General features: G+C 49.4%; 1 protein-coding gene and 1 long non-coding RNA gene across 17 annotated transcripts; one reads left to right on the top strand and one right to left on the bottom strand.

The window, feature by feature from the left end:
* Positions 1 to 1,545: 1,545 nt before the first annotated feature.
* Positions 1,546 to 8,222, bottom strand: LOC106020235 (uncharacterized). The gene is made up of 3 exons (XR_001195665.5): positions 8,208 to 8,222; positions 2,895 to 5,657; positions 1,546 to 1,767 (listed from the first exon to the last, which is right to left on the bottom strand). It is a non-coding gene; the product is annotated as an uncharacterized lncRNA (long non-coding RNA).
* PGGHG (protein-glucosylgalactosylhydroxylysine glucosidase) lies at positions 1,846 to 22,498 on the top strand. Of its 16 annotated transcripts, none has more exons than XM_038180413.2 (16): positions 5,780 to 5,939; positions 6,687 to 6,750; positions 7,891 to 8,158; positions 9,237 to 9,447; positions 10,037 to 10,472; positions 11,548 to 11,667; positions 11,862 to 11,996; positions 12,341 to 12,452; positions 16,873 to 16,945; positions 17,456 to 17,592; positions 18,210 to 18,343; positions 18,608 to 18,703; positions 19,153 to 19,250; positions 19,746 to 19,766; positions 21,379 to 21,593; positions 21,763 to 22,498. In XM_038180413.2, the coding sequence occupies exons 3-16, from the start codon at positions 7,906 to 7,908 to the stop codon at positions 21,825 to 21,827; spliced, it is 2,106 nt and encodes a 701-aa protein (XP_038036341.2). In that variant the 5' UTR covers positions 5,780 to 5,939; positions 6,687 to 6,750; positions 7,891 to 7,905; the 3' UTR covers positions 21,828 to 22,498. The 16 variants fall into 16 exon arrangements, with proteins under 16 accessions (XP_021134695.3, XP_038036341.2, XP_071894776.1 ...); XM_013109049.5 differs by lacking the exon at positions 5,780 to 5,939 and adding an exon at positions 6,121 to 6,258; XM_021279020.4 differs by lacking the exons at positions 5,780 to 5,939; positions 6,687 to 6,750 and adding an exon at positions 1,846 to 2,532.
* The last annotated feature ends 724 nt before the right edge of the window (positions 22,499 to 23,222 follow it).

The following is a 23,222-nucleotide window of genomic DNA, read 5'->3' as shown; positions in this document are numbered from 1 at the left end:
AGGACTTTGAAACAAATGCAGGTCTGAACTGGGGGCTATGTCCGAGTATCCATTTGGATGCACAACACGCATAATTAAACAGTAGTAATAGCAAGTACACTAAAACTTAGTAGCTTTAAACTGAGCACAGTCGTACAACTTTGATAAATTCCTGAGGGTGTAACTGGATTTTTTTTTTTTTTAAGTACTGCTGCCAAAGCATCCATGGATGGTTTATGCTTCACAGTGCTAGCTTGATGGACTACTGTGCTTCAAGACCTTCGGTTATCATTTTGATTCTCTGGTTATTAAATATGCTGTGTCACTCAGACTAGTATAGAAATTCTTATTCTTTGTATGCTTTTTTTGTTTGCTGTCTTGACTCTCAGGGTTTAAGACCAGCAACAGAAAAAAGCAAGCACGTGGCTGATGCTACGCTGCTATGTGAGTGCAAAGGTGTCTTGGACAAAGAAGAATTAAGCTTTTATAAAACAGCAAAAGTAAAACTGTCAAACCTTACACCTGCTCACCCTCAACCCTTCTGCCTCTTAGTAGTTTTTGCCAAAATTTCTTGGTTCAGTTCTGAATGCCCACGTCTTCCCTGCCCATTCCATCAGCTTTAATGTTTTGCTCTGCTCTTAGCTGAGCTGTTGAATTGCATTGTGATATTTTCTCCTCCTAGCTCATGCAGTTTGACTCTGTAGCTCCTGCCTTGTTGTACCTTCCAAAGCTCATTCCTGATCTTGCTTTTACTGACTTCCGAAGAGAATGCTGGGGGAATGAGCATTCTGGTCAGGAAAATCTTCCATTTACCTCATAGCTAAAGACAGGAAGAGGACTCAAAAATAGAACTTCCTTAGCAGCCTCATGTCGCTGCGTGTTGGGAGTAAAGGCAGTGCCAACAGTGCAGGAGGCTCATAGGGCTGCCATCACTTCTGAAGCATGTCAGAAAGCTGAGGAAGTGCTGTTGAGGCAGTACTCGAGTATTTTCCCCGAGTATTTTGACAACCCTCTTGTGCTGTGGGGAGTGTTTGTACAGAAATGTTTGAGCGGCTTCTGAAGTGAGTGTAAAGATCTGTAGTCTGACTGAATTGTGACAGTTTCAGAAGTTTTTTCAGGATGCCTGGAAATACGGTTTGCTCTCCAGATCTGAGTGGGAGCAAGTGCTGGCTGTCAGCTTTCCTTGGGCTTAGGAAGCTTGGTGTATGTTTGGGTGGTGGGCTGGGGGGGTGTGTGCCTTCACACAGGATCAAAAGAAGTCAGATGTGTAGCAGCCAGCAGACCACTTTTAAAGTGGTATTTAAAGTGATGTTTAAAACCTTGAGCATTTTCTTGTCAGGAGTTTAACTTAATTTTTCTCTTCTGTGCTCATGCTGAGTAGTTCCTTGGCATCTGCCTTTTGCTGCACTGCAACTCTGCTAGGTAAAAGCTCAAGTGGGAAACCATGCATCCCTGAGGCCTGCTGCAAACCTATCAAGGAATACTGCCTCCAGGACAGCACAGGATTGCTGGTTCGTTCCCTTACCAACAAGCACGCGGACCAAGCAAAGCCCACAGACCCCAGTGTTTAATGCAAACGTGAATTTTAATGAACAAACTCGGGGGTTTTTCCTGGGTGAAGATCTGTTCTGTAATCTTATCTTCGCTCACACTTCTGCTCCCGCAGGTGTAGGTGGTTCTGGCCACTTCTTAATCTCCTCTGCTCTTGTAGTGCTCCACGTGTGCCAAGACCCATGCTGTTGGTGCCAGGAAGCATGTAAACATGGCAGCCAGCGCGATAGCCTGCTCCTGCGGGTGGGAGAAGGACCAGAACAATCAGTGGGGTGGCTGCACAGCAGCTGCAATGCCCGTGGGGTCCCCAGGACAATTGCATGCTGCGGCGTCTAATGCAACAGAATGAGCTCATCTGTGTGCCCTGCCCTTTCCAGGCTGTCAGGTGAAAACTTTTTTGGGGCTGTAGAAAGGAGATTTGGGTAAGCACAGCAGTTTCTACCAATAGCAGACCAAGCTGGCTGCTCTCTAGGTCTGTTTCTATTGCTCTGTATTTCTCGGTCACGATACCTGCTGGGAAGCGTGGCTGTGCCCTTGTCGGCAGCGAGACTCAGGCTTGGGCCCACAGAGTTTCCAGAAGCAGCTGTGCCTGACTTTCAAATGACTTTGAGGTGGGAAGAGCAACGCGCAGCAGCCTCTGCCATTCTTGGCACACAAGCACGGCACTTAACCCGTTGTGCTGTCATTTTTATTTCTTATTTGGCTTGAAGAAGAGTCATCAGGCCCATGAAACACTTCATTGCAGACCTTGGAAATGCAGCTTGGGGGTAAACTCCACAAGCAAAAGCTGGCGGCGAAACCCACCCAGGATTTTTGGCGTAAAGCTCCTTTTTTTTGGAGCTCCTTTCACCCAGCCCAGGAGGGTCTCTGCAGCTGGAGCAGCTGCTGTTTTGGTGGGAAATCGTCCCCACTGCCAAAGGAAGGAATGGTGGAGGGACCTGCACAGCTCAGCTCTGTGGGGGCAGCAAACCTTCCCTGCCCAGGAGGACACCTGCTTTGGGGGTGAGTGCCCCTCTGGAAATGGCAGTAAAAATGTGGGGGATTTGGGGGGGGAAATGGGGCTATCCCTGCACTGTTGGGGTGCCTGGGGCCTTCAAGCAGCCCCATGGAGGGCACTCTGGGCTGTAGGGGACTTAAAAGGCAGGCGGGGTTCTGAATGGACAAAATAAAAGGGAAGCAAGAGCTAGGGGGTTAGGGGATAGGAGGTGTGTGCATGTGCACCTTTTTTCCTCCTACTCCCCCCACCTCACTTTAATTCCCAGCAAAAATTTGTGTCTGTATACCAATACCCAGGCCGTCCCCAGCTACCTCCCCCCCTCCCACCCGGTTTATTTTTTTTTTTTACCCCCCCGTAAGCTACTCACCCCAGCAGAAATCGGGTGTTCGGGTGGTTTGGAGGTGACCCCTGCCCGGGGGACCCGTGGTGCCCGCAGCATGGTGGCCAGCAGCCGGGAGCCCCCCTGGAAGCCCCACATGGTGGCACGCTGAGCGCTGCCCTCCTCACTGCTGCTCGGACTGCAGCTGCCCAGCCCGTCAGTGCCACCCCCCTGCTGCCACCCCTCGGCACTGGGCCTGCTCTCCTGGGAGCGTGGCAGCGGAAAACCTGCGAGCCTCGAGGCTCTCCTCCAGTGCTCGCTGCGTTTTTCCTCCCCCGGGGAGTGTTTGGCCTTCTGCCTGCACCCCACAAACAGCAGCCCCAGCCATCAAGGGAGGGCATCTCTGCAAAGTCCTGCTGGAGAGCAAACCTTTTATTCTGAACTTTGTTAAATTTGTAAGGCCCTTAAAAAGCATATGCATTCTTTAAGGTATTACAGATGCGATGGCCAACCCTTGCTTGGCCTGAACCAGCAATGGCTGCTCGGCTCCTCCGTCTTCCCTTTGTGGCCCAGCGAATGCACAGGCTCCCAGCCAAGCACGTACAGGCACCGTACGTGGTATTATGATCTGTCCTGCAAGCCACGGACTGTTGGAGACGCTGACGGATTCGTTGGTGGTGTTTGGTCAGGGTGGGCTGATGTTTGCAGAAGCAACTTCCTACTTGCCTCAACCCGATAGCAGAAGTGGCTGAAAGCCTCGAGCCTGGGTCGCATTCCTGCGATGTGCAGGCACTTGTCAGAGGGACAAGTCAGGCCCCTTTGCTTCAACACGTGCCAGCTTCGTTGAATAACCCAGCTTTGTTCTTCTCTCCCTTAAAAACAGCTACACAGAAAGATTATTGAGATTTGTACGGAATTGGGAATGCTCTCCTGGCAGCTGCTGGGGTTTTGTGGTGTGCAGCAGGCTCCTCTTTGGGGTAAAACTGGGTTTTTATTATTATATTGAGAAGGTCAGAGAGTTTCTACCAGAGCACCAGCTGTCTCAGGAAGGCACAGCTTTTTACCTTACAAGTGGCCCAGTGAGCTGTGTGGACCAGGACAGGTCAAGCACACTTTTGTTGATGAAAGATGACTGAAGAAATTTAAAAGCACTAAGAGAATTCTCTTACCTCATATCTGCTGCATGCAACTGGCTTTCTGAAGGGTTCCTCTTTGACTCCTGTCTCATGAGAACTTTTTTCCAACTCGCTGACAGTGAGCTGGAAAATCTCCCTATGCGGCAGTCACAAAGCTGTGGAGGTGGTGCAACCTCCAACAGCAAAGATTTCTTCTTTTGAGCAATTTCACAAAAACACTTTCCACGTTGAGATAAGGAAGGAGACTCTTAGTCCTCTGACCTCCGGGAAATCCCCGTTTATATCTCGTGCTTACTCACTTTCCTCCTCCTAATTGTATTAGGAGACATTGCAACACCTGCTTCCATCAATCCTCTCCCGCTCAGCTTTTTAGGGTGCAAAGGAAGGGGGGAGCATTCCTGTACCTTTCTGAAAACCTTGGTGAGAAACCTCTTTTGCTCCTGTAGATCAATCTTCTCATGTGAGACAAATACTCATGTTGAGGAGCATTGCTGGGATGAACATGGAGGACAGCAAGAGTGGCCACAGTTTGACCCTGTCTCCTAAGAAGCTGTAGAACAGCCCATGTTCTTGACTCTTACATCCTTGATATTTGACCTCTCCTTTCCCCTTCCTCCCTGGAAGCTGCTTCAGGACATGTTACCAAGTGTGCCCATGGAAAACCCCTCAGCCCTGTTTAGCATGATTGGACCCAGAGGTGGGACAAGGAACATTTCATTTATTTCCTTTCCAAGCTTACATGATGCTTTCAGCGTGGTTTCTGGTCGTGTTCCTCCTGGCTCAGTCACTATCACTTCTCTTTGGTGCTGGTTGTGGGAGACTTGAGGCATAAACCTGAAGTGACTCACAGTGGCTTGCTCAGGAAGGTGTGGTGAGGAGCGTTCATCTTCCCCGAGCCATGGCAAGCAAAGAGAAGCAATGTCTTCGCTTGCCTAGGAGAGCTTCTGGACGAAGGATTTGCTTCCTTCACACTGATAACAGCTTTGCTTGAGTCAGACATTGGCTTTTCTGTGGATTTGCAGAGTAGAACAGATGTGTAGTATTTACCCCATAAATGCTGGATTGTTCAATAAGATAATCCTCTCTGAGCACCAGCCAGAGGCAGTAGGTTGCTACAAGAGTCACAGCATCTGGCCATGCTGCTTTCCACATGTCCACTGATCCCTGAGGAATGGACCTTAGATCTTTTGGCTAAAGGAGGTTTGTCCTTCCAAGGATCATGCAGGCTACAGAGGGTGGCTGTGTAGAGGCTAGGATTTGACCTTAAAGCATTTTGGCATTGATGCTGCCCTACACATTTACCTATATTGCTCACATTTGGTGTAGGGTGGATTATTTTTACGTTCTCCCATACTCAGTTCGAAGCTTTCCAGCAGCTGTAGCATGGCAGGACTGTGTTTCAGGTGCCAGGCAAGCTGCTAATGCAGTGCTCCCCTGCATCAGGGACACAGGTGATGCTCGGTTTGGTTGAGCAGGGAGCCTTGACCATGCTCTTACTCACAGGAACTTGAAAGCTAATGAAAGCTGAGGTTGCCCTTTGCCTGGGCTGACCTTGGAGACAAGGTGAGGGAAAGGGAGCAGGATCAGACTGAGAGAGGAGACACCGAATGAAGTAAGAGGCGGATCTGGGACCTCCATCTTCCAGTGGGCACTGACAAATGAACTGGAGGCACATCTGGAATCCAGAGAGAAACGTGCACTTAGGTCTACGGTAACTTCCTATTTTTTTCTTTCTTCCCTCCCCTTAATGCCCCCGCTTCCTAAGCCTGGGTCAGCAACGCAATGCTTCTGTGCCTTTCTGTGGCTGCCACGTCTGATGGAGAGCACGAGTGTGTCTGCAGAGGAGCAGCCATCTCCCTTTGCTGCAGGACATATGGGATGAATTTGGCCACTGCAGTTGGCGATTGCAACATCTGTTTTTCTGCTCGTGTATAAAGCCAGACTGTGACACGGGATGGTAAGAACATTGCTCTGGAAAGATCTGCAGGGAAATGTGTAGTTGTGGTCTTGGGCATAGAGGATGTCTGTGCAGCGCCATGGCTGCTGGCTGTCTCAAAGCAGTCTCTGCTGGAGACATACAGCTGCTCCTCCAAAGCAGGGCCTCTGGTGCATCGAGGCCATGGCTTATCTGCATCAGCAAGCTGGAATTGGGGTTTGGGTGCTACACGAGACGTGGTTTTACAGGTGTTTCTGTGTTTGGGTGGTGTCAAGATGATGCAGCCTAGCAGGTTGAGCTCAACATGCGGAAGAAAGCATGTTTGACCTTGTAGCAGAAGGTAAGCTGGGCATCTTTGAGGACAGCTCAGTAAACCCTTGTGTTCTGTGTGTGACAGGGTTTTAAAAATGACAGAAGGTGTTGGGGTCTGGGAGGAATGGGGATTCATGCTAGAAGTGCCTTCGTGGCACAGCAAATCAGGGTGGGGACTGCTCTGCACCAGAAAAACACGCTGCAGCGCCAGCAGTGGTTCAAAGGACGGAAGCTGGAAAGTTACAAAGCTGAAGTCTGGGTCTCCAAAAGCAGGCAAGTAAAAGGGTCACAATGCAGCTGGGGACAAAGGGCAGTTGTCAGCCACAATTCCTTCTGCAGAGGTCTTTGTGCTGCTTTCTCAATGGAGAGCGATGGTGGCCGTCTGCCAGGGCTGTGCTCATTGCTGAATTCCTTGGACAGCTTTCAGCTGACAAACTTTTTTTTTTTTTGTCTCAGTCCCTCTTTCCTGGTGCTTGAGGCAGCCCCAGTCCCTGGTGTGCCGGACGGTGAGCTTATCTAGGCAAGTACCTACGTGTCAACCAGATAATTTTTAAGGAAGGGGAAGGGCGGGGGGAATTATTTCCTTCCTCCCATCTCAGTTGGGCAACTTCCGTCGTCTCCCCTCCACCAGGGCCCCACGGCAGCAGCCTGCGTGGTCAGAGTCCGAGCACAGCCTGACATGAAAGGCAAGGTCAAATCTCCGAACTTCCCACACCTCTTTTTTTTAACTCCCTCTCTGCAGGCAGGAGGAGTGCTTTGCCTTGTGATTTGATCGTGGACACCGCCTGACGCGAGCCAACTGAGCTGTCCCCAAGCACGGCTGGGCAGCCCGTGGGGACGGCTTTTGGGTACTGCCCAGAGCTGGTGTCCTCCCTCTGCTCGGAGAGCCTGTCTGTGCTCTACTTCTATCATTTTTTATATTAATGCAGTGCCTAATGCTGTGAGGCACCAGGTGCAACTCGTTTCTGCAAAGTTCTCTTTATATGCGCATACATGTATGTAAAAATACATACATACATATATATATATTTATATAAAAGAAACACGATGTTCCTTCCTGAGCAAGCCAGTAACTGAAGTGAAACTAGAGATGCAAGAGGGAAGTGTGGAGGTACCACGAGGATAAAGACTAAAAGAATATTCAGTAATGTTGTAGAATAATGTTGGGAGGAGGAAGAAGAAGAGGAAGGAAGAGGAAGATTGTTGTGTGATGCAATGTATTGGGAGGAAGTGGTGAGATACTAGCATGGAGAGGGAAGTGAAAGGGGAAAAAATGGAGAAGTGATAATAGCAATGAGCACGCAAGATTTGGGTAAGGTAGAGAAGCTGGCTGGGAGATGTCTGCCAAAAAGGAAGCTACACAGGAGGAAATGAGCCTAGGTGGAGCTGACACACCTGAGGCACTGGGATGGAGGAAAACTGTGCCTTGGAGGTGCTGGTGGTGACCAGAAGGGAAAATAAAGGAAACAGAGACCCTAGGAATATAGCGAGGCTGGAAGCAGATGAGCAGGAAGGTTGTGCAAAGAGGGGCCATTTGCAGCCACCATTTTCAGCTGACATCTCCCCCCCAACCATGCTCGGCCTTACACCAACTTTGTGTTGGGATTGCTCCATCCAACCCTTTCTTCTGACTTTTACTTTTTTTATTTTTGTTCTGCAGCTTGGACTGGTAAAAATGACTGACGGCAAGGAGGACCCTGCTGTGTTCACCACCACTTGTTTGCCCTCAGACCAGCGCCTTCTTGCTACGGTGACCAACGCGTACCTCGGCACCCGTGTGTACCGGGACATCCTCCATGTCAACGGGGTGTACAACGGCGCGGTGGGCGACACGCACCGTGCTGATGTCCCCAGCCCCCTCAATGTGAGAATGACTGTGCCTGGTGCAGACAGCCTGGCTGAGACCTTCACCCTGAACACCCGGACGGGTAAAGAGCAAAGCACACAGAAGGTGTCCCTGTCCTGCAGCTTTCCTACCTGCAGCATGTGCGCCCTTTGCTCTTCCTCTCCAACTGCTGGCCACCCTCTGCTAGAAGTTAAGCCTCCTTGCCTCTTCCAGGAGCTCACATCTTTCATCTCCCTGCTCTCCACTCACCCGTGGGGTTGACTCAGTGTGTACCAATTAGGTCTGTGAAGGATGTCAGCTCCACCCCAGCAGTGGAATTCATTGCTCTAGGTGCAGTCAGTGCTGGAGTTTCTGTGCAGGACAGATACGTAGTTTTGTTGGCAAAGGAGATTTGATCCATCAATTCAAATGTTTATAAAGAGATGAAATGAATCGTACCCCGGATTACATTGACTGTCATAGGTGTCTAACTGTTTGGTTCAGGTGCAGGCATTTATTTTGGAGGCAGCTTACTAATGATTATAAAGTGAACCCCACAACGTGTTTTTAAAGGAGCCAGAAATGGATATGGCATTGTTTGCTCTTGCCTTTGGACAGCAGCCAGCTCTGACCTTGATGTCATGCACTGGAATGTCTAGTTGGAAGAAAGGTGAGGAGGGTTTTTTTGCTGATCCCTCTGTGAGTGCTCATTTTGCAGATTTCAGGATTTAGCTTTACAGAGTACTAAATTGTTTTATTTTCAGAAGCAAATTTCTTAGTAGTGGTACGTATTGAATGAAATGGGCACTTTCATTCATGCATGGAAGACATGCAGAAGACTTTCCTTTCCCACATTACTCTTATGAAGTTGCTCTGGAATAAGTGGAGAATAAAAGCAGGTGATTTTCAGATTATATCTCAACCCTTGCTGGAGCCAGGCTCAGTAAAGACTGTTTAATTGTGAAACCTTGTTTAAAAAAAATAAATTATAAATCTATTCCTCACCAGCTTGGTCAGATTTAGTGTGTTAACAGTGTTGTCCAGTCAAAATCTATGTTCTGGCCTGGATCTGGGGAAGACTGTTCCTTTGCCAATAGGGACCAGTAAATAAGGTAGAAATGGTAGTCTGGGGCAGATCATCAGGACCTGGTGGCTAAAAAGGCTGACTCTTGCACTTGCAGGAACCTTCAGCCACGTGCTTCAGTCAACCGATTATACAGCCACCCATCAAATCTACGCTCACCATTCCCTTGTTCACCTGATGGCCTTCAGCATCACCATCCGGCGGTCAGCTCACACCGGCCAACCCATCACAGTGCAGCTCCAGACTCCTTTTGTGCCAAAGAGCCAGGACTTGGACCTGCACCAAGGACCGGACTTCCAGGGAGCACAGTGAGTTTGCATCACAGGCAGGAGCCTGGCCTGGAACAAATCCTTCACAGACTGTAACACGTTGCCTTGTTCCCAGATAGGAAACTGAAAAAATAAGGCTAGAGCTAGACTAAGATTATAAGTATTGTTGAGGTTTGTGCAAATTTACTTCTTCCTGACAGGAACAAGAAGTGTATATATATATACATACATACATACATATACAAATATACACACATGCATATGTCTATTTATTATATATTAAATATATAGAAACACTTTTATTAGCTGCAATGCCAAAATTATTATCTATGCTGACACACAAGAGCATCAGAGCCCACAGAAATGAGTTTGGGTAAAATTGTGAGCTTGGAGGAGATAACCTCTAAAAATGGCTTTGTGGGGCTGGGGATCCAGTGAGAGTTGTGATGGATCTCAGTATTCTACAGTTTGAAACTGAGACTGCAGCTGAGCTGAAGTATGGGGACAAGGGAGCTTCTTTCATAGGTGGGAACAGGGGAAAAATTCAGCTGATGGTTCACCCTGCATGGGTAGATTTGCACTTCTGCTCTGCTCTTACTTTTCCCTTCCTTTTTTCCATCCCCTGCAGCTACGTCTATGGGACGACGCTGGTTCCTGAGGTAGAAGGGGGACCCCAGCCTACTGTTCACATGCTCTGGACTCCTGTGCCACAAGACCTGACTTTGTGCGGGGAGGAGCAGGAGCGATCCTGGGAGTTCCTGACAGCTGTGGCTGAAAGCGAAGAGGAGGTGAAGAGGAGCTACAGCGAGGGGCTGGCCCTCATTGCCTCTGGCTCCCTGCATTCCTCCCACATCCATGCCTGGGATGCGCTGTGGCAAGGGTGCTGCATCGACCTGGATGGCCCTCTGCCTCTAAGACAGGCCCTGTACGGGTGTCTGTATTACCTGCTGAGTGCCATCCCTCCCCGGGACAACCCGGGTTTCATATTCCATGGCATCAGCCCTGGTGGCTTGTCCAATGGCACCCAGGGTGAGGACTACTGGGGGCACGTCTTCTGGGACCAGGTGGGTTAAAGCTGTGCTGTCGGTTCACCTCGGGGTGTTGAGCAACAACTGGGATGGAGAAAACTCGGTGTGAGGTTGCTCGCCTCCTTGCTGATGGTAGGGGTGTCTTGGCACCAGCCTCTTGTAGAAGAGCATCCTGCTTCTCCTTAGCTAACAGCTAGTGAGGCTCAACTCCACCCTAGGTATTACTCATGTTAGTTATTTCCTCTAACTCAAAAGTTAATTGCCTAAAGCCAAGCTAGAAGGCTGGTGTTGGTGTATAGGCAGTGGGGGTGAGAGGCCAAGAGGGATCCCACGGCAGGGCAGCTCTCTTCCCCATGCTAAGATAGGTCACTCACCCAGGGGAGGCCAAAGCAAAGGGAACTTCAGTGTCTAGTTTAAAGCAAGGCCACTAACATACGGGAAACAAGTTGAAACCAGCCTGAAATCCTCCCAGCTTTGGTGACATCAGCAAACCCTATTGTGCTTGAGGTAACTATTGAAAAAGCAAGTGTTTTCTATGTTTTCAGCTTTTTGGCATGGGTTTGGTGTGTACTCAGCAATCCAGTCCATCTGGGCAACTTTGCCCTGACCAGAGGCTCAGAGCTGCCCTTGGAGATAGCTGCACCAAATGAGCACGCAGCTCTGCAGTTGAATATTTAAAGCATAACATGAGCGAGAAACACGGCTAGATGGTGCTGAGTCCCCTGTGCTGCACCCAGCCTGGTCTTTCAAATGGGCAAAGGCTTTTTAGTCCTGTGGGCCTTATTTTTGACTCACACCAGAGCCCTTGGCTTTTTGGAGGACTCCTACCTCCCCTCCTTTGCATGCTGACGGTCCCGCCGAGATAATCCTAGCAAGATACCATGGGGGTGGCTAGCAGAGGATAGGAGGTTTGGGTGCCTAGATGCACTTGTGAGGGCAGAAACAGACCTTTGAGGGTTTATCCCTTTTAGTGAGCCAATGTGACAGCACCTTTAAGCAGCAGCAAAGTCATGGTCAGAGCATTCAGGACTGGGGGTGGACTTGAACTGGTGGGAGCAGCTGGGTGCCCAGCCAGCCAATGTCACCACCTTGCTTTGCTCGATGTTTTCAGGACACCTGGGTGTTCCCAAACATCCTGCTGTTTTACCCTGAGGCTGCCCGAGCCATTCTGGAGTACCGAATTCGCATGCTGGAAGGAGCCTTACGCAATGCAGAGGAGCAAGGCTACAAGGTGGGGACAGGGCTGTTGGGCTGGGGACAGTGCAGCCCAGCCAGCGTCACCCAGCAGCACCGTTAGACTTTCTTCCTCCTCTGTGGCTCTATCTTTAGCCAGAGGCTGTGAGCTGGGCTTTGCCTGCAGGCTGTAAACAGGGAAGAGTGTCAGGAGAGGTTGTGTTTAGCTGTTCCATGGGTGTCTTCTCCCAGCAGGGTGCTAAGTTCCCATGGGAGAGTGCAGCCACTGGCCAGGAGGTCTGTCCTGAGGACATCTATGGAGCCCAAGAAATTCACATCACTGGGGATGTTTTGATGGCCTTTGAGCAGTATTATTACACCACGCAGGTAAAGCGAGCGTTTGCCACACAGAGAGCCTGGTGGTAAGGCCTGTAGGGCATCTGATGACTGTCACTGTCTCTTCTCAGAGACACTGCAGTTATCTGCTCCTGTCGGAACTGCCAGTAGCATCCTGGGATCCTTTCTTCATCTCCTCCTCCCATTCTTGATCCTCCATGGGTGGCTCGGCATCCTATTGACTCAATTCAGGCCAGTCTTCTGCCTTTTTCCCCTGCTCTGTGTATTTTCTTATAACTCCTTTCCTTCTGCTGAATCTAGGCCTGTCTGAATTTCCCTCATGCTTCCCTGTTTTTCCCTCATCCCTGTTTTTCTCTGGCTTTGGCTCCTTCCAGGACCAGAAGTTGTTCAGGGAGGATGGAGGATGGAAGCTGGTGGGGGCTGTGGCTCAGTACTGGTGCAGCAGGATGGTGTGGAGCGAGGAGGAGCAATGCTACCACATCAGAGGTACTTCTGCAAGTGCCAGGCCTGTTTGTTGGGAAGGGCTTTGCAAAGAGAGGCTCAGAGCCCCTCCAGCCAGACCTGGGTGGGAATGTGTGGGTTCTGTAACCTCCTGCCCTGTTATCCACATCTGTATCCATGTGGCAAGATGCCCAGATTTTTCAGTGCCACAAGACCAATTGTTTTTCTCTCAGCCCCTTGCTGCTCACAGGACACCCCTCAACGTCCCCTTCCATGGCAGTATAAATTGATGCGACAAGACTGGGTGCTGTTTGAGGTCTGATGGTGTGACTGGCGGCGCTTGGGAAAATAGGGTATGAGGGCTTTAGAGAGGAGGGAGAGAGGCTCAGCAGGGGACAGGGATGTTCCTCTGCATGATGGAAGTGAACCTGGGAACACTGTCGCTTTAGGAGACAGCAGGGAAACGCTTGTGAATTGTCCCAAAGGAACTGGGGAAGGACTCCTCTAAAAAGGTGATGTGGCAGATGGCCCAGCTGAAGTGCCTCTACACCAGTGCACTCAGCATGGTAAACAAGTGGGAGGAGTTGGAAACCACAGGGAAATTAGAAAACCATGACTTAATTGCTGTCATGGAAATGTGGTGGGATGGATCACGTAACAGGAACACTGGAAAAGAGGCTTACAAGAAGGGCTTCAGAAGGGATGGAGGGCAGCACTCCTACACCTCCTTCCCTGCTTATGTTAAGTATTCAGGTTGGATTTCAGAAAAAGGTTTTTCACCAAGAGGGTGGTGAGGTACTGGGACAGGCTCCCCAGGGGAGTGGCTCATGGCACCGAGCCTGCCAGAGTTCAAGAAGCATTTGGAAAATGCTTTCAGACACATGAGTTGGACTCGATGATCCTGGTGGGTCCCTTCCAATTTGGATATTCTATGATTCTATAAGAAATGTCTCAACAGTGAAAAGCTGCCTCTGAGAGACAGCCACAGACAGGTTGAGAGTTTGTGGATAAAAGTTAAGGACTGGACCAATAAAGGACACCTCATGGCTGGGGTTTACTACAGGCTGCCTGATCAAGGGGAGCCCGTGGACGTGGCTTTCAGCTACAAGCAGCATTGTGCTTGCAGGCATTCATGGTGGGGGGTATTTCAGCTACCCAGATATCTGCTGGGAAAGCTGCACAGCAGGCTGTAAGAAATCCAGGAGACTCCTGGAGTGCATTGAGGATAACTTCCCGGTCCAGGTGTTAGAAAAGCCAACCAGAGGAGAGGCATTACTGGACCCAGTGCTCGCCAGTGCTGATAAACTCATTAGGGGTGAAGATTGGAGGCAGTCTGGGCTGCAGGAACCACACCCTGCTTGAGTTCGTGATCTTGAGGGAATATGGGCCTGGCAGAGAGCAAAGTCAGGACCCTGAACTTTAGAAAAGGGAAATTACAACTATTTAAAGACCTAGTAGATGAGATCCCTGGAACACTGCTCTTAGGAATAGAGGAGCTGATCGGAGCTGGCAGCTCTTTCAGGATGTTTTCCTTTGAGTGCAAGAGCTCTCTACCCCCACGTGTAAGAAATCAAGCGGGGAAGGCAGGAAACCAGCATGGCTGAGCAAGGGCCTGCTGGTCAAACTGGGGCGTGAGAAGGAAATAAGGCAGTGGCAGCAGGGACATGTGGCCTGAGGAGAGTACAGGGATGCTGTTTGGATGTGTGGGGACGGGATGTGGAAAGCCAAGGCACAAATGGAACTGAGATTGGCAAGAGATGTAAAAAATAACAAGAAGGGGTTCTATAGGTATGCTGGACAGAAAAGAGAGGCCAAGGAGAGTGCCCGCCTTCTGATAAATGAGAAGGGAGAACTGATAACGACAGACATGGAGAAGGCTGAGGGACTCAACTTCTTTGCCTTAGTTTTCACTGCCAGTCAGGCTTCCCACATCTCTTGAGTTGCTGAACGCCTAGACAGAGGTTGGGGGAGCTGTAAGTGAAGAACACAGGTTGGAGACCACCTGACGGAACTGAACAGGTACAAGTCTATGGGGCCCGATGCCATGCATCCCGGGTCATGAAGGAATTGGCTGATGGAGTTGCCAAGCCTCTCTCCATCATACCTGAAAAGCCCTGACAGTCAGGTGAAACCCCTAGTGACTGGAAGAAGAGAAACATCACTCTCATTTTTAAAAGGGTAGAAAGGAGGGCCTGGGGAGCTACAGACCAGTGAGCCTCGCCTCTGTGCCTGGGGAGATCATGGAACAAATGCTCCTGGAGGCCTTCTACAATGCAGTGACTGCATCAGTTGATAAGGACAGTCTGGCTGATGTCATGTACCTGGAGTTCTGTAAGGCCTTTGACACAATCCCACATGACATCTTGATCTCCAGATTGGAGAGAGATGGGTTTGAAGGGCAGACCATTCAGTGGATAAGGATGGATAAGGAATTGATGGGATGGCTGCACCCAGAGAGTGGTGGTCAATGGCTCCATGTCCAGGTGCAGGCTGGTGACAAGTGGTGTCCCTCAGGGGTCTGTTTTGGGACCAGTAATGTTTAATATCTTTATCAGTGGGATTGAGTGCACCCTCAGCAAATTTGCAGATGACACCAAGCTGAGTGGTGCAGTCAACACACCAGAAGGAAGGGACACCATCCAAAGGGACCTGGACAAGCTTGAAAAGAGGGCCCATAACAACGTAATGAGGTTCAACAAGTCCAAGTGCAAGGTGCTGCACCTGGGTCGGGGCAATCCCAGACAGGAGCACAGGCTGGGAGAAAAACTCACTGAGAGCAGCCCTGCAGAGAAGGACCTGGGGGTGCTGGTGGACAAAAAGCTCAGCAGGACCCAGCAGTGTGTGCCTGCAGCCCAGGCGGCCACCTGCATCCTGGGCTGCATCACCTGAGGGGTGGCAGCAGGGCAGCGAGGGGATTGTCCCCCTCTGCTCTGGCCACATAGATGCTCGGAGGGCTGGAGCACCTCTCCTATGGAGAGAGGCTGAGAGAGCTGGGGATCTTCAGCCTGGACAAGAGAGGACTCGGGTGACCTCATTGCAGCTTTTCAATACTTACAGGAAGCTTATTTAAAAAAAAAAAAAAAAGGAATGCAAACCCTTCCAACCTGAGCCATTCTATGACTTGGCAACCCAGGCAAACTTTTTTTTTTTTTTTATGAGACCTGAGTTTAAATCTGACAGTAGCCTGCAGGAGTTCATTCGTTGAAGGTCTCCTGGTGTTGTTGGTGCCAACTAAGTACAACCACTGAGATGTCTGGCAGGACAAAGGGTGTCTCCACAGGCAGCAATCCTGCTGAAGCATTTTATCTTGAGTGAGCACACATCACCAGTGACTTGAGGAAGATCTAGAAGAGATGCAGAGCTGTTTGTTGGCAGAGGGTGTGGAGGAGATGGCTGGATTAGTGCGAAAAGATCTCAATGCAGTTGGGGTGATCAGAGCTAGAAAAGCCCTCGGAGTTGCTGCAGGTTAGCTTGTGATCAATAGATCCTTTGTATTAAACCCCACTGTCCTGAAAGTTGTCCCAGAAGGAGGCACATGAAATGCCTGTTTTCACTTTTCCTTTGGAAAGTGGACATCAGCAAGAGAAGGAGTTGAGCTTGTAACTAGGGAAATATATCCAGTTAAGGACTTGAAGGTCACCTTGCTTACGAGTCTCGGCTCTGAAGTAAGGGAAATGCCCTCAGGATGTCTGCTGCCTTAAGAGTCTGTACCTTCTCAGCTAAATCACAGAATATTCCAAGTTGGAACGAAGCCACAAGGATCATCAAAGCTAACTGATAAAGCTGTTAGAGAGGGTGTTTCTTCTTTACAGCAAACGCAAACACCACTTACATTCCCCTCTACTGAGCATTGCACTGAGATCACTTCCAGAAACAGGGAGGCAACACCTACTGTCAGGAAATATCAGGACTCCAAGCATGCAATAATGCAGGTACAATTCAAGACAGGTGTTTTCAGTAGTTATTAATGATTATCGTAGTGAGAATGCTCAGGCACATCTCTTCCTCCATGCTCTCTGCCCAGTCGTTGCAGAGGCCCCACTTATATGCTGTTTCAAGGACATAAGGAAAATCATTGTAATGTTAAAAAGGCAGAAATACATTCTTGGGAAGAATGGATGTTGGACAATCATCTGTTAATGAAACCAAGTTCACATTTCTGGGAGGGATGGACTCCTTAGGGTCTATAGGAGGAGCACATCCAGTATTAGCTCAGTAGTGGGAGATAGAAACGATCAGGACTACTAACTTTTGGTTGAAAGGAGTGTTCCTTTCATTAGGATAAACTTCTTAGACCTCTCAAATCTTAAGGATTAATAATTTTTCCACCACGCTAGTCATGTGAGCAGGTATCAGTGCAATGGAGGGGTTCCCTTTCTTGTGCCAGCTCCCTGAGGAGGGGCACAAAGCCACGGCAAACCTTGGGTGTACTGCAGTGTGAAGTGTCCCCTTTCTCTCCCTCCAGGTGTCATGCCCCCAGACGAATATCACTACCAGGTTGATAACTCTGCTTACACCAATGCCTTGGCCCAGCGGAGGTAACACGCATGCTTTGGTTAAGGCACTGGGCCAATTTTCTTCTCTTCTGGCTAGCTGTTTGGCAGGGGTAGGAGACAGCAAGTCTCCCACATGCTGCACTCCTTTCCTCTCTTTGCATACCTCTGTCTGAGCTGGTCTCCTTGGCCTTTGTTTGCAGTCGGTGGAAGGAGGTAGATGTTCGCCTGGCAGTTCACCTGACCCTTCAGGTATCTGCATTAGGCAGAGGCATTTCACAAGTTTTTCATTTCATCTCCCTGCATTGTGTGGGATGTTTAGACAATTAGCCAGCTGGAAATATATGTAGGTAGACATGGAGTCCCAGCTCCAGCAATGAAAGCTGTCACCCCGAGCTTAGACTTTGACCCATATTCTTTCTAAGCACCTGCTTCTTTGGCGGTGAGTTATGGCTCAATTAGTTTTTTGTGTTTCTCCCTCCCTTCTCTTTCCCTCTCTAAGGGGTCACAGGCACTCGTGCCTGATATAAAACATTGCTCCTCGCTCCTTTTCAGCTTACGTTTTGCAGCTGATATTGCTCAAGACCTCTTGATCCCTGTGCCAGAGGAGTGGGTGGAATGTGCCAACAAAATCAAAGTGCCCTTTGATATGGAGAAGAAATATCATCCTGAGTACGATGGTTACAGCCCAGGTGAGCGGAGGGGCAGCAAGCAGACCTTTGAATTGGTAGGTGCTCTTTCTTTTGAAGCACACGAGAGGCAGGGGCAGTGCCTGAATGGTTGGCTGAAGCAAAACCTTCTAGCTTTTGCTCTCTCAGTGCAGCATTTGGGTTGCCAGTGTGGGGATCCTGATCTGTAGATGTTTTTTTCCTGCTTCTTGGTGGATCATTTTTCATTATTGTGGTCATACAAGTAAGAATTTTAGGTATGCAGAGGGTAGAAAGAGGTCTTGAGAGCATGGGCTACTGGGCTGCAGATGACATGATGGCTATGAACTTATATGCTGGTAGCTAGGTCTATCCTTCCAAGGTCAAGTGCGATGTATTGCCACTCCAGCAACCTCTGGCAGTGAAAGTTCATGTGGAAGTGAACATTCAATTTAATGCCCCCTTTGTACATTTTACTTGCCTTTAGCAAGGCAGCGATGACTTGTCCTCCTTGCAGTTCCACAATATTTCCAACATGATGTGGTTTTTGTTGTTTTAAGTTTATGATTCTGTATTCCAGATTCATTCCCTTTAGTAAATAGACAATCAATTATTCCTGGCTGGCATATGTGGTCTGACTGATTCTTGGCTCCTTTTCCCAGATGATCCTGTGAAACAAGCTGATGTTGTCTTGCTTGGATTCCCTCTGATGCACTCCATGAGCCCTGAGGTCCGGAGGAATGATCTGGAGATGTATGAACCTGTCACCGACGTGAATGGGCCAGCCATGACCTGGGTAAGGAGAGGGGCAAAGTCTGAGGTGGCTTTCATCCACAAGGTGGTAATTTCTGTCTGAGTTAGTCAATGCCAGCCCATATCAATGGGCATAAACCTACTTTAAGTGATAAGAGAACGCGGACGGTTATCTTGGAGCTAGAAATATGTTCAAAAGGGATCTACACTGAAGACTGCTAGTTGTGGTGTAACTCTGGAGGCTTTGCAGCGTAGTCACCCCTGAGGGAGACAGCAGCCAGCAAAAGCACAGTTCTCCCTCCTGCAGAGCATGTTTGCGGTGGGCTGGCTGGAGCTGAAGGAGATGCAGAGAGCACAGAGCCAACTGAACAAGTGTTTCAGCAACATCACGGAGCCCTTCAAGGTCAGCTGTGTGGAGTGTTGTTGCTGCTTCCATGTGACAAATGTCTCTTGTTTCTATCTTGCATGTTCCCAAGTAGGTCCCATCTATGCTGTGTGTGCTTGCAGTCACTAGATGATTATCATATTGAGCTGGGTGGCTGCACGCTCAGTCTCCTCTCTGCATGTTTCCAAAGAACAGCAAGAAGGTGTTTGCTTCCTACCAAGCAATACAAAGCCAGGGGTCAGTATCCTGCTCATCCCAGGCTTCCTTCTTCCTTTAAGGGGTGGGAAAGGGAATGGAGGTGGCGGTATTTTAAAGGCCTACTTCATGCTGGGATGGGCAACAGCATAGTTGCAATACCCCGAATATGTGGCTGTGATGGTAAGCATATTCAAGCACACATAACTGTATGAAGGGTCCCAGTGAAACCACTGACTTTTTTTCCCCTCCTCCCCCTCATACTGGAGTAGATCTGGGTGGAGAATTCAGATGGATCTGGAGCTGTGAACTTCTTGACAGGGATGGGTGGATTCTTGCAAGCTGTCCTCTTTGGTTACACAGGGTTCAGGTGAGACCTACGTTATGTCTTGTCTAATTTCTAACCAACAAGTGACTTGAAATGTTAGCGTTTAGCTGGAGCAACTTGTTGCTTGTGAAAAAGAAAAGAACTTGAAGCATCTAGCAAATTCCAGAACATCTGCCAGTGGCTCCTGGCAGGTAGTGGTTAACGATCCTTGATGAACTGTGGTCACTGGGGACAGTTGGTCACCACTGGAGAACAAAGCAGATTTCTCAGAATTGATGAGCTTTGATCCATTTCTCCTCCAGCTATGTCAGTGTTTAAATCCATTGGCTTCAAAAGGAGTCAAGACTTAACCTCCTGTTTGCTGGAAGAAGGAGATAAAAGTAATCTTGAGCAAAAGAGCTATTTAACAAAGCTGTTTTCTCCCTTCCCTGTTTTTCTGCTGAGTAGAAAGGGAGTCTCAAGCAGGCAGAAATTCTTCTTTCCATTTCTTTTGCACCTTTTTTGCTTGTTTGTTTTGCTAGATTTTTTTTTGCACAGGCCACGGTGGATATCACTATGGTGAGAGATGGTGACGTTGCTGAAATGGCAAGGGACTGGGAAATGTATTTGCTCTTTTCATGCCAAAAGACTAAAAATAGCATATGTAACAGAGGGGAAATCTCCTGCTGAGTCCCAGAAACTGTGTGGAAAAGGATGCTAGTGCAAAGGGTCATAGATGGCCTGGCTAACAGCTGCCTTGCCAGTGAGAGATGCCACACACACAGGTGTAAGTCCTTCTGCATCCCCTCTGAAGTAATCTGCCATCCACACATAGGACTGCAACTTTGTGGAGGAAAAGTGGTCAGCTGGAATTGCCGCAGCATTAAGATACCTTAGAAAACACACTAAGCTCTTCATATAATTTCAAGCCTGCCTCTCACATCTGAAGCAGCTTGGTGGTTTCAACCCTGAAGCAGCAGTCCCTGGAGTGTATTCTTAGAGTTTAATTGAGGATGGATCACACTGGCAAGTCTTTTGATTGCCAGCAAGGCCTTCTAGCACTGTGTTTTTACTCTGTGTGTGTGTGGCCAGAATCTGCTGAGAAATCCACCAGACTCTTGGTGGAGCTGGGTGTGAGCTACTATATTCCTCTCTGAAAACCTTAATCTCAGCTTTTGCGAAGCTTCAAGGTCTTCCGATGCAGTGTGTGTGTCAGATTTGGGCCCCTCTTCCAATAGGCTCAACCCACAGACTTTGGGGCTCGAGCCAAATTTCCAAAAATGTCACGATGACATTGATGTAGTCCTTGAGACCATACTCCTGCCTTGCGTATTGTAAGCCACGGCTGGCTGGCACATTGCTCTGCTGCTGAGTACCTCCGTGGAGGCAGCGCTGTGAGCGGGGCAGCACAGGCCCAGGCTGTGAGCCCCATTTAATTTCAGGCTGAGGACTGGTGGCATGTGTGTCTGGTATAACAGCTTGGGAGAAGTGTGCTGTTTCTGCTCTAGGGCCTCTCTCAAGTCCTCTCAGTAGACTCAAGTAGAGTCAAGAGTTCTCACAAGTCAATATTTCAGTAAGAGATTTATTTAGTGACTGTTAATTTTTTATTTTTTGGTCCAAAGCCAAACACAAAAATGGGCTCTGCTTGACTTTGGATAAGGCTTTGGAGAAAGGGTTTGAGCTGCTGGACTGATTTTTATCTTTCTGTGAAAGAGCACATATGGGGCTTTGAGTTTATTCTGAGTTATTTTGGCAGTTTATTATCTGTATACAACTCTACTGCCCACTGCTTGTTCCTGTGCCCAGTTCTCCTCCCCATCCCGGAGCAGGACATTTCTGAAGTTTTGCCAGCATAGCTGCTGATAAAGTCACCCCCTGAGCTGGAGCGGGAAACTGAGAGGGGAAAAAGTATAATCCTGCTGTGTTTTTGTTTGTTTATTTTAAAATCCAACATACGAATCCTAAGCTGAGGAACTGGAAGAGGGACAGAAACACCAGAGGGTGCTGGGCTGTGAAATCACAGCCCCAGTAGCTTTTCACCAGATGCTTTGTTGCTGTGTTTGGGATTTGCCTAGAGAGCCTTGGGATGCACCTAGGAGTCTTTCTGCCTGAAAATGCATGGAGTAAGAGGAGGGGCCACTAGGATACATGAGGGGGTGCTGTTTTGACTGACTTGCTCCTGCCTTTCTAGGATCACAAAGACCAGCCTTCTCTTCAACCCCTCGTGTCCTGATGACGTCCACAAGTTGAAAGTTACCGGTGTCTCCTACTTGGGGAACAAACTGAAGTTTACCATCACCAAGGAAGAGATGAGGATTGAAGTGTCTGAATCTCCCCTTGACCCTCCTGCACTGCCTCTGGAGGCAGTGCTGGAGGAGTCAGGGCAGCGGTTTCCCCTGGGTGAAGGTACGGTCATGACCCTTGGTGACTATGCGTGCTGGCCTTGCAGTTGTCCAACAGCACTTCCTGCTCTCTAGCTCTTCAGGAAGTCATTGCTTGGGCAACTTTCCTATAAACGAAGAAAATGTGTGGAGGAACTGTTCCCGTGCTTCATGCATGTTGTTTTTTGTTGCAGGGCACAGCATCTCCTTCCCCACGGTGGCTGGATGGATTCAGAGGTCACCCACCAAGGCACATTAAAGCCTGGCTGATCTGGGTTTTGCGTGATGGGAACTAAAATCCTGAAGTGCAGATGTCAGAGGAAGAAGGATGAGGCATCCTTGTGGTGTTCTGGCCTGTGCCGTAAAACTTTTGCCCCTGTGGGACTGTGTATGCTTTGGTTTTTTGGGCCCAGGGAAGGTGCGTGGAGCACTCACCTGGGCTGGCAGCAGCTCTTTGAGTGAAACTGAGCATCCTTGTCCACAGTGGGGGGGACTGAGCTGTGTGTCCCCACTTCACAGGCTGTCCCCATCTCTCACTTAGTAGAGGGGACAACACCAAGCCTAAAACCCATGTCCTTTGCACGAGGAGAGACCGGTGGAATGTGTGAGCTCAGTTTGAAATACATTCCCTGAGTGGCCTGTGGATGCTAAACCCTGAGAAAGCAGCAGGTGCTCTTCCTGCTGTGCTTCTCAAAGGGTTTTGCAGGCCTAGCCATGAATGCTTTGCCACGTCAATCCGCAGCAGCAGCCACCAGGAAAAGGAGGATCCCTTGGCCTCTGGTGTTTCGATGTGCTAAGTACCGGCACCCCCAAAACTTGACTCCCCTGTACTGAGAAATGCAGCCGAGGCAGTGTGATGAGGTGTGGACAAAGGCAAGGCTGAAACTGAGCATTGTTCTGGTGTACAATATGTGTGGCTTTGGTACTGTATTTCCTGCATGCATTCATCAGAGCGGCCGCGTGTTGAGCAGGGGGATTTGAAGGCGCTCCCTGCCCTGCTGAGGCTTGTTCTGCTCTGTACACAAACCCCAGGAATCTTACCTAAATGGATGGGAGTTTATAAAAAGCTTTGTGGCTGCTTGGCACCACGGACAGCATGTGGGAACACTTAGGCAAGGCAGCAACGGAGGTCCTCTGCCTTGTAATTAGGGCTGGCTCCTTACTGGGCCCTGAACTGCTAATTAGCAGCAGCCCTCAGCAGCAGGGCAGGACGCATGGTCCCTCTGTTCTGCCCCATGATAACGGCTCTGGGGGCTGCACCTGGATTATGGTGCTTGGGGAGGAGATAGGAATAAGGCCCCACTTGTGAATGGATGTTTTTGGCTGTGTTGCCAAAATGAGACGGCTTTGGCCGTCACACAAAGGAGGGGGGAAGAGCCAAGCCTGAGGGCTGGGGATGTCTCCTGACCTGCTTAGAGCAATGGGGAAGGTCCCCATGGATCCTGTGTGGGCTGAGCCGGGGCGTGCTGTGGCTCACAGCATCCCGTGTGGCTCACGGTCACTGCACGCAGGTCCCCTCTGTCATGGCCCAGGAACCAGGCTGGGGGGGGGGGATTCTGCTATGCTGCCATGAATTTGTAGGTTTCAGCTCTGCCGGGGGAGGTGGTGGCTGCTCTACCCAGCTGTTGCCAGCCCAAGTCAGGAAACATCTGCC

This window comes from Anas platyrhynchos, chromosome 5, assembly GCF_047663525.1.
Source record: "Anas platyrhynchos isolate ZD024472 breed Pekin duck chromosome 5, IASCAAS_PekinDuck_T2T, whole genome shotgun sequence".
Lineage (NCBI taxonomy): Eukaryota > Metazoa > Chordata > Aves > Anseriformes > Anatidae > Anas > Anas platyrhynchos.
The sequence above is the reverse complement of the archived record's forward strand: the minus strand, read 5'-3'. Positions and strand labels throughout refer to the sequence as shown.